Source organism: Budorcas taxicolor, chromosome 1 (assembly GCF_023091745.1).
Source record: "Budorcas taxicolor isolate Tak-1 chromosome 1, Takin1.1, whole genome shotgun sequence".
Taxonomy (NCBI): Eukaryota; Metazoa; Chordata; class Mammalia; order Artiodactyla; family Bovidae; genus Budorcas; species Budorcas taxicolor.
The window spans coordinates 191,455,103-191,465,976 of NC_068910.1; the positions used below are offsets into that span (position 1 = coordinate 191,455,103).

At 47.3% G+C, this 10,874-nt stretch overlaps 1 protein-coding gene and 1 pseudogene across 1 annotated transcript in view; one reads left to right on the forward strand and one right to left on the reverse strand.

Moving 5' to 3' along the window:
• Window positions 1-2,044, reverse strand: part of RASA2 (RAS p21 protein activator 2) — a 121,439-nt gene extending 119,395 nt beyond the window's left edge. Inside the window, exon 1 of the mRNA XM_052641190.1 lies at window positions 1,892-2,044. Coding sequence (XP_052497150.1) covers window positions 1,892-2,024 — 133 coding nt within the window. The 5' untranslated portion in view covers window positions 2,025-2,044. The remainder of the gene's footprint in view (window positions 1-1,891) is intronic.
• A 4,608-nt stretch (window positions 2,045-6,652) lies between these two features.
• On the forward strand, window positions 6,653-7,221 carry LOC128053115 (translationally-controlled tumor protein-like; annotated as a pseudogene).
• The last annotated feature ends 3,653 nt before the right edge of the window (window positions 7,222-10,874 follow it).

The window sequence follows — 10,874 nt, forward strand, 5'->3', positions numbered from 1 at the left end:
TCCAACAGATGTTGCCTAACATCGAGTGCCACTAAATATAAAGCAGTGAGAATGTGAAAAACTACACCAAGAGAGGTGCTCTATCCATACATTTATGCTGCTGCTGCTAAGTCGCTTCAGTCGTGTCCGACTCTGTGCGACCCCATAGACAGCAGCCCACCAGGCTCCCCCGTCCCTGGGATTCTCCAGGCAAGAACACAGGAGTGGGTTGCCATTTCCTTCTCCAATGCAGGAAAGTGAAAAGCCAAAGTGAAGTCGCTCAGTCATGTCTGACTCTTAGCAACCCCATGGACTGCAGCCTACCAGGCTTCTCTGTCCGTGGGATTTTCCAGGCAGGAGTACTGGAGTGGGTCACCATTGCCTTCTCCAACCCATTCATTTACAGTTTTCCCAAATATCAGATTTATGAAATATTAAGCATAATACTTCATTTGAATACTGAAAACATTTTATATTCTAGAAGGTTATGTTGGGAACTCCAATACTGACAAGATCTTCTCTGCTGTCATTTTTTCCAGGTTTTAAGAACTGTACTCTCTTAAGAACCGCAGGTCTACTTGTGGAAATAAAAAGGTGAGAGAATTTCAGATGTCTGCTTCTGAGGTTTAACAAAATCCTAAATTCTTGAAAGGGGGAGCAACTTGAAAAAATAAAGTGGGGGAAGTTAAGCTCAATTAATAGTATCACTATAAGGAAAGAGGAAAATTTTACACCCTGTGCAAGAAAGAGCATTGTTAACCATATTATAGCAATTTGATTTTCTTCAAGGCAAAAAATACTCATGACTAAGGGCTATTTAAATGAAATATGAAGCATGTTTCCAATCTGAGGATACAGAATCAAGGAAGCAAAGCTAATTATCGACCAAAGCAAAAATATGCTGTATTTGATATAAATTACAAATAGCCCCCCACCAAAAAGCGTTTCTTCTGAATAAACTACTATGAAAAAAAACTGACAATCGAAAGCCAAACGGTCATTAAAAAAAAAGAAGTCCAAATGACTGAACTCAAATAGTCTGTCTATAGAAATACTCGGGGCCTCTAAGTAAAACTGTGAAGGCAAGTAGGTTGGCTTACTCACAAACAATTAAATGCATGAGAAAGAAAGGAATTAAGTGGGTTAAGTGAGGGCTGGATGACTGTGTTTTGAGACCTGCTCACAGGAAGCCACTACATCCTGCCTCAAGAACCTGTCAGTCACGCTGTCTCTCGATTCAAGTCCCCGCCGCAGCGAGGTGGGGCGAGTACAGGTGTCCGGCCCCTGCCCCTCCCGGCACGCTCACTCTCGAGCACCCGTGCGGCCGCTGGAGTCCCGGGGCGTATCTCTTCCTCCAGCTCTGGGCGCCTTCTCCAACCTCGAGAACCCAGAAAAACAGGCAGCCCCCTCCCCTCGGGCCAGCCCCACTTCCACGCCTTCCTCCTCCGGCCGCGCCCCCCGGTAATTACCGCCCGGCTCCCACCACGGTGCCGCTCCCGACGCCCTCAGCCGCCTGGAGGCCTGCGTCGGAGGACAGCCGGAAGCTCCTCACGCCCCCGGCCCGCGCCCCCGGCCGCACCCCGGGCCGGGGCGTCCCCTCTTCCAGGCCGCGTCCCAAAGCCAAGCCCCTCGCGCGGGCGCTGCCCCCAGCACGGCCCCCCCCCCCCCCATCCCCGTCCCTGGCAAATTCCCCGGACAGGGGCAGCCTCAGCCCACGCCGCCCCGTCTGAGCGACGCCTCCCCCAACACACCCCCACTTCCAGCGTCTCGTGCCGGCCCTCCTCCCGGCCCCCGGCCAGGCCCCTCTCGGCCCCGCGGTCCCGGCGCCGCCACCCCCGCGCGCCCGCCGCCCCCTCAGCCCCGCGGCCGCCGTCGCAGCCGGGTGGGTTCCCTCACCCCGGCCCCCGCTTACAGATCTTGCCCCGCAGGCTCTGCAGCACTCGGACCTCACGACTGTCCTCGCCCCCGGCCGCTGGCTCTGCCGTCGCAGTCGGAGCCGGCGCCTCGGAAAAACCCGCAAGAGCATCAGGCGCCGCCGCCGCCATGGTGCCGCCCGGCCTGTGCCGCAGCTCCGCCGCCTGCGTAGCCCGGCGAGGCGGAGCCCAGCCCGCGGCCTCCGCGAGGGCGAGCCGCGCGCCTGGCTCCGCCCCGGGACCTCGGCCTGGCTAGCCCCGCCCCGCCCCGCCCCCGCCCCACCCGCGGCCCCACAGTCACCGCCCCCGCTCCACCGAACCGGGACAGCCCGGCGCGAACCCACCTCGTGCGTTTCCTCGGCTTGGCCTTGTAAAAGCCAACACTCTAGCCAAGTGTGGCTCCAAGTCGTGGCTGTGAGCGGCCTTAAAACCCCAATGAGAAAACCCCAGCCCTCCCGAGATTCGCCAGACCCTTCTGGGAATTGGTTTCCGCAGCTACCCCCGCCCCCGCCCCCGCCCCCGCCCCTTCAGCGGATTTATACATCTAACGCTCAAGGGAAATACCTGCGGAAAGAACATAGAATGGAATTTGACAGTTGCCAGTGGACCTCAACGCTACCTTTTTCAAAAGGAGCCGAAGTGCCTTAGAGACTCCCCCACTTCCCCAGTGATAGCCACATGCCCTCACCCTCAAGCTGGACCACACAGAGAGAAATTCTTACTTTTAAGTAAGAACACTGTTTACTCTGCGAAAGCTGGTTCAAAAAAAGGTCCATACTTCCAATCACAACCTGAGTGCAGCGCCTGAGACCCTCCTGAAGAGGAATTTTGAAGAGCTTCTACCACCACTTGGGTATTTTGAAAACAAAGAGCAAAGAAGGGTTCCATTCCCCACACCCCAGCCCAGAAGTGATCTGTTTGAAAAGTTGATTGACACTAGGAAGCTCGTAAATCTTTGACTAGTTGTTAGCTTTTTTTCAAGGGAACTTTTTTGCAGTGAGTAAACTGCATGAATAATAGCCTGGTATGTGAGGAGGAAGATGATTTCCTAGTCTTGAGGTTAACTGCACTGTCCTAAGAAGGAAGAAACTGTGACTTAACAGGGCAGGGTAGGGTTGTTTTCTAGGGCAACAATAGCAATCAGTCAGGCTGCCAACAAATATTTTTTGAGGGTCAGATTTTAACAATAGATACCTTCAGAGACTGCACAATGTCAGGGTGAAGACAGCCCCAGCCCTCCAGCTGCTCAGTCTGGGAGGAGACGCAGAAAAGGACAGAGGCACTGGGAGAAAAGAATTAAGATGGTTAAACTGGAGAGTCAGGGAAGGCTGTCCTGGGAAATGGGCTGAGGGATGAACTGAAGACAGGGAGAGGCAGAAAGGTGCCAAGGAGCAGAAGCCACCTGTGCAAAGGCTGGACAGCCAGAGAGAATGGCCTTGGTATGCATCTGTGGCCTAGGAGTGACACTTTAATTTCTGCGTGGGTTGCCAATGACCTCTATGTGATTTTTACACATGTTGGAGAAAATGAACCTGCTTCCTCTTGTATGAATGTTTTGCTGTCATTTCAAACAATAAACCCTAAACTTAATTCCCTATCTTCATTTGCAGATCTGAGTTCACAGCCATATTGTGTTATCTGGACTGGAAACAGACTCTTTTTTGAATCCCTTATCCCCATACAGTTTTCAGTAGCCACATACTTCTGACTCTGCTGAAATCTCTTCTCTCTCTTCCTTCCTTTCCATTCCCCGTCATTGTCCTTATTAAAACCATCCTGTCCTCATTTGAGTAGTGTCAACATGTTACAGTGTTTGTGTGTGTTTTCAGAAAGAAGGAGCTTATGAGACAAACTTGGGTTGGAGACTAATTCTATCACTTTTACATGTGTGACGTTTGGAAAGTTATGCAACCTTTCTGAACCTGTTTTTTTAACAATAAAATGGAAATTTCTGTACTTATTCTTCCTTCTTCAAAGGGTGACTCTCAGGATTAAATCATTATTGAGAATGTGTGTGTGAAGCGTCTAATGGAATGCTGGGCACAAAGTAGGGTTAACTCAGTAAGCTTTTAGAATAGATATCCCATCCTCCTCCTTCCTACACACCACTTAATCTTTTTAAAACAAAAATTGGAGTTTGTCACTTGTCTGCTCAAAAAAGCATTTCAATGGCTTCATTCATCCCTTCAGCCTGCAGCAAGCTACACTACAGGTCAAAAAAGTACTAGAAATGATGAAGGGTAAAGTTCAAATTCCTTGAGCGAGTCTTCAGGGTTGGTCCTGGACCTGGCCTACCTGCATCTCTCACCGCACTGAGCCACTTTCCCAACCAGCCTGACGCTTTTAGTACAGTTCTTCCTCCTCCCTGACCGAATACTGCCCCATCCATCTCTTTTTGTTCTCTCAGAAAGAGGTTTTCTTGGACAGAGGTTCTGATTTGTACCTGTTTGTGGCATTGATCATTTTCTACCTGGTGATTTGTTACCTGTGTACTTGTTTATCTCTTCTTCTAGGTTCATTTTTTTTTTAACTCTCCCAATAAATATCTTTTGAATGAATGACTTGAATCATATTAGCTCAGTTATTCCTCCACTCTGCAAACTTGAAATGTTCCTGTTTGGGAAATTCTGATTTGTATTTATTATTCCTTTTCATACCTGTCCAAAGAGTTAAGATAAGAATGGGACACCTTAATAACAATCTGTAATTTTAAATTGAAGGCTAGTTTTCCAAGGTTTCTTCCTTTCTTTAAAATATTGTCTGTACAGATTCTCTTAATTTTCTGTCTTTCCCAAGTTTAACCCCAAGTGCATAGCTCTATCACTAAACTGTTTGAAAACAATTTTACAGAAGTGTAAAATTCCCTCTTTCCCTCCCAGGCAGACTTCCTGTTGCAGATTTCAGAATTATCATACTATTTCACTAAAACTTAGAAACTCCATTTTTTTCTCCATCTGAAAGTAGTCCTAAATTACTCTATTTGAAACATTTAAGGACATTAATATTCTTTTGCTAGTACTGGTCTGCTTTGCAGAGATTTTTAGCAGAGTCAGCGTTTCCTTAATGTAAAATATTTGGGAAATAAGTTTCTGTCAAGACTCAAAAGATTTACTCACTATAACAAGAAGCCTGTTGTATCCCCCTCCCTTAATGGCCCTTGCATTGTGTTTTAAATTCAACTACAGTTCCTCTCATTTCTTCATGATGTTTAGTAACTGGAACAATATTGCATCATACACAAACTTGCCCTTCACTTCCTTCCTCAAATTATTAATGAATGTGTTTAAAGGCCCTCACTCCTATCTCTACCCCCTCCATTCACTACTCTGCCCTTTCCTATTTCTTCACAAGTTTTTAACCCATTCAGTCATTTCGCCATAAGTTGGCTGGCATCATGGTGGCTAAAGTAGGGGAACTCATTAAGAATATGTCCTGCAGCTAGGAACTAATCCCCAAATAGAGGAGTGTTTTGAGTCAGCACCCACCAACCCATAATATAAGGGCAATATATAAGGGCAACCCAGCAATATAAAGGCTACCTCCTGGCCCTGAGTTAGTTATTTGCATTCTTTCTGGTGAGTCATGGGGAAGAGAAATGTGCTTGTTTTTAATATTGAAATGTAGTTCATTTCCATAGGGCTGTACACCCATTAGGCAGAATTAGTGGAGAGGCAAATTCCTTTGGTCATTGATGACTTGCTTTCCTATTCATCTCACTTGTATCTCAAGTATTATGCACTGGTTACATTGTACAACTTGCCTCTAAATGCAACTGGCCTTTTTCTTTTTGATAAGTTACAGTGGTGAAAGGTGAAGTAATACCTTTAACATTCAGAATATTTTGCAGAATATTCAGAACGTACTTTTAACAGTTTACCTAAAGATCAAACAGGGCCATAACAGGGATGTGTTAAAAAAACACATGCCAATTTTTATCCCAAAACCTCTAGCTCCTCTATTAAAAATATTCTCGTGTTTGCCCAGCTTCCAGAACAGGAACTTGAAGGCCAGAATGTTGGAGCATGGCACAGTCTATGCCCTTAAGCCTGCCTGACTCCAGTCATTTCTTAGCCTCCTTCCTTTTAAACTGTGATGGTATATCCACTCCGTCTCCACTGCGGACAGTGACTTTTCTTGTCATTTTATTTTTTACAAAGTCTTTACTGAATTTTTTACATTGTCTTCTTCTTCTTTTTTTTTAATGTTTTGGGTTTTGTGGCCAGGAGGCATGTGGGATCTTACTTTCCCAACAAGGATCGAACCTGAGTCCCCAGCATTGGAAGGCCAAGTCTTAAACATGGGACTGCCAGGGAAGTCCCTTCCTGTCATTTTAGACTGATACAACAATGGGTCTGAAAAGAAAATTGGAAAGTTGAACAATCATGCACTTGTCTCATCTCCTACTCTGTACTCAAGAAATTTCTATATTTGTCTGGGTATATTTGTCCATTCACCCTGAACACTGGAAGCATGCTTTATCCAGTTGGCAAGACCCAGAGCAGGACCCAGCTGATTTTCAAGGTCTTCTGAGGCCAAGACCTTTGTCACTTGCCTGCGTGGTACACATTTGAGTTTGTACCTCCAGCGGTCATCAAAGAAAGATAGGACTTTTCCGTCCCCTCTGCCGCTGCCCCCCATCTCACTCCAGTGTTTCTCCAGCAGCACTGCACTAGCTCTGAGCTCTGTGCTCCTACTAAGCTAGCACCACCAAGGCGTTACCATGGTGCTTGGCGTTGCCATGGCGTTGTCCAGTTGCTACCATGACAATCTACTGGGCCCTCATCAGCCATGATGAGATGTTTTTCAGACATCTGCAAGATCTAGAAAGTCGCAGACAGGTTATGTCTGGAGGGGTGGGGAAGATGGTCAGTAGGACGGAGGGTAACATTGATGACAGGCTCATTGGCAGAAATGCCTCCGCTGAAGGCCCAGAGGGCAAAGGAACCAAAAGTACAGTAAGTAATCACTGGTGTCGATGATTGTCATGAACCGTCACTTCTAGGAAACCAGCTTCACAAAAGAAACCTACAAGAAGGCCATCAAAGATTACATGAAGTCAATCAAAGGGAAATTTGAAGAACAGAGACTAGAAAAAGTAAAACCTTTTATGACAAGAACTGCAGAAAAAATCAAGCACATCCTTGCTGATTTCAAACACTATCAGTTCTTTACCAGTGAAAATGATCCAGATGACAGGGTTGCTCTGATGGACTACCCTGAGGATGATGCGACACCATAGATGATTTTCTTTAAAGATGGCTTAGAAATGCAAAATGTTAGCAAATTTGACACTGACTTTGGATCTCTCACCATGATCATGACTGTCTGACTGCTGCTTTTCATCCACACAACACCAGGACTTAGACAAAGGAGACTGATGTCATCTTAAGTTCTTCATTTGTTTTGAACATTGATTTATTTGGAGCAGAGGCATTGTTTTTGAGGGGGAAAAATCATATCATGTAGGTTATTTAAAAATAAAATGGATTTAAACTCAAAAAAAAAAAAAGAAAAAGGATGGGGCTGGAGACCCAGCAGGCTCTACTCATGGCAGGTTAAAGATCGACGTGTCACCTGCTGGGAGCTGTGGGAGAATAATGCAGTGGGGCTTCGGTACGTGATACCCTTGAGTTCTTCCAAACCCTAAGAAAGGAGAAAAGGAGACTTGGGTAGCAGTAGAAAGGGGCCATGGAGAAGAGCTGGCAACCCACTCCAGTATTCTTGCCTGGAGAATCCCCATGGACAGAGGAGCCCGGTGGGCTAGAGTTCGTGGGATCACAAAGTCAGGCGTGACTGGAGCGATTGAGCGCACAGAAAGGATCTGGCTATAGAACTGGCCCAAAGCTTCCTCTGGAGCAAAGCTCGGTGGTAGAGAGATTCAATAACAAAGGAACTCTTCCGAAAAATGTCTCTATCTTCTGGCAAAGCACAGAACTAATAGTGCCCTGTATTGAGCCAGTCTCTTCGTAAGACCCACACAGGTTGATATGCTCGTTGCTTATCGTTGCTTTTGTGGTTGTAGTTATTCCGCATCTCTTAGCACAGGATGGTTTAAAAAGTCCCGCAGGTCAGACAGCTAGTAAATAGGATACCGTGGGGCAGGAGCTGATGCAGCTCTGGCCACAGTGCACGTTCCCAGTCACACCACTCCAGGGCCATCCGAGGAAGATGCATCTCCCACTGGGCAGTTTTCTCAGTAGTGAACGTTTGGGAGACCCTGGTTCTGAAAGGCAGTCAGTCACTCCTGATGGTGAGAATAACTTCTGAGCAGCTCTGCATGGTGTTTTGGAGGTGAAAAAGCTGTTTGGGCATTTAATCCCAAAACAGCAACACCAGCTCCAGAGAAGAACCCATAGGAGAATCTTATCTGAACAAAGAAGGGAACAGGAGACAAAAATGACTCCAGAAAGAAAGGACCTGACTGGAGGAGTGCGTGCATGCTAAGTTGCTTTAGTCGTGCCCAACTCTGTGTGACCCTATGGACCATAGCCCAACAGGCTCCCCTGTCCATGGGATTCTCCAGGAAAGAATACTGGAGTGGGTTGCCATGCCCTCTTCCAGGGGATCTTCCCAACCCAGGGAAAGAACCTGCGTCTCTTCTATCTCTTGCATCAGTAGGCAAGTTCTTTACCAGTAGCGCCACCTGGGAAGCTCAATTGGAGAAATAGGAGCTAGTAATTCCTGCCTGCACTGGCCATTTTATTGCGTAAGCGGAATCCTGTGTGTACAAAACAATTGTATTTCTGATTCCAAGTGGTTTTCTCCCTACTCTGGGTCTCCTTCTCTTTCAGCCCTGGGTGAAGTGTCATACAGGTTCTGCTGCTTGTCTAGTCACTTTTAGTGACCCAAAATGTCTCACGACAGTAATCTAAGTGTCTAGTTCAAACTAATAATCAAAACTTCTCACTTTAGTATCAAGCCTTCTTCTTCTGCCCTGATTTAGACCTGCCCCAGGCTGGATGTGAAGAGTGGACTCACTGGAAAAGATCCCGATGCTGGGAAAGATTGAAGGCAAAAGGAGAAGGGGGCAACAGAGGATGAGCTGATTAGGTAACATCACAGACTTCAGTGGACATGAATTTGAGCAAACTCTGGGAGATGGTGGAGGACAAAAGAGCCTGGTGTGCTACAGTCTACAGAGTGGCAAAGAGTTGGCTTAGTGATTGAATGACAACAGGCTGGATGGTTGTCGCGAGGAGGGAGGATGAGTTTAACTACTTGCCTTTTTCCTGAGCTCCTTTTGCACTCAGTGTGGTTGCTGACTCCTTAGGGATAGGCAGGGTCCAGGGGAAGGGGTATGGAGAATGACCTGGTCTTAAATGACCTGTCCTGGCGTGTTGTGGCACTGTGGCTCTCTGACTCTGATGATGCTCAAAGCAGCCTCTTTCTTTCGTGGACCACTCAGGTGACTTTCTTGGAGATTCTGTTCTGAATCTCAACTCTGGCCATGTCTCCTCCAGCCAACAGCTGACAACTCCAAACATTTGGCCTCTAGATTTCCTCAGCCCCTCTCTCTGCTGGGTCAATCCCCGCACCCCCAACTTTGGATGAATCCCTTAAGAGATGTCTCTGATCAATCCCTCCTGGGAATCGTGTGCCCTCTCAGTAGACAGAAGCTCTGTCCCACTGCACCTCATCCCAGTTCCCTCCTCCCTCGCTCTGCAACCTTAGGGCAGTAGCCTCAGCCTCCTGCCTTTAGACTTCTCAGATCTGTCACATTGCATCCCCTAGGTGCAATGAAGCATCACTTGGAAGTCACTTTCACTTGTCTTAATAAGAAATGCCCTCCTTATCTTTGCCCCCAAGAAGGGCATGGAGAAATGCCATAGGCCAGGTACAACGCTTTCTGGTAGACTTTTCCAGCCTCTTGCTGTATTAGGCCAGAATGTGGAGATGGCCAAAGCCTACCCACAAAACGGGTCTCCCAGACTCTTGTGGATCCTGCACAGATCTGGCCTCTCATATAAGGAAGTGAGGAGGCACCCATAGTGCTGTCCTGTCACACCAAGAAGGTGAGACGAGAGAGACCAATCATGCCACTCATCACCCCCAGACTCCAAAAGAAAGTGATGGGCCTCTAAGGAGACTGGCTGGAGAAGGTCTCCCAGTTCTTGGGAGGGAGTGGTCCAGAGACTCTCTCTGACTTCTTATGAGGAGGATAATCTGAAAGGATGGGACACAGGAATGAAGAGTTTAATGAGGCTGGAACTCTGAGGCTGACCCAGGAGGACAGCAGGTGAAGGATGCTCTCTCCAAGAGGCTGTCGGTCCAGGGGACTCTCAGCCCAAGGGCACATGGAGTCTCAGAATCTGAATGACTGGCTGTTCCTGGGGAAAGCAGAGTGAAGGCCTGAGAGTGTGTATCTTTCAGGGAGACTGCAAAGGGGCATGGGGTGAAAAGGATAGATGACGTGAACCCAGGAGGTGAGTTTGCTAAGGGCTCACTCTCGAGGAATGGAGGATGCTTACTCAATAAAAAATGCACAAAACTCTGATAACTGCAAGCACCTACATCTAATTTGTTGAGTCAAAAAACATATTCTTTTAAAACACTTTGTCTTTAGATATCATTTTAGGCTCATAGATGAAAGTGAGGGTGAAAGTTATACAATCATGTCCGACTCTTTGTGACCGCATGGACTGTGGCCCACCAGGCTCCTCTGTCCATGGAATTCTCCAGGCAGGAATACTGGAGCGGGTAGTCATTCCCTTCTCCAGGGGATCTTCCCAACCCAGGGATTGAACCTATGTCTCCTGCCTGCCTCTCCTTCATTGGCAACAGGATTCTTTACTACTTGAGCCACCTGGATATACATCCAAATGTTAATACAGTTAATATTAATACAGGCCAGTCATTTAAAAATATTTGCTTTATGGCTTTGCCATTCTCTCTGAATCTCTCTCTCCCCACCTCTCTTCTATCCCTCCCTCCCTCTTCCCCATCTCTTGCAACCCTTTTGGAGTATGTGCAGTGCCTCTAACC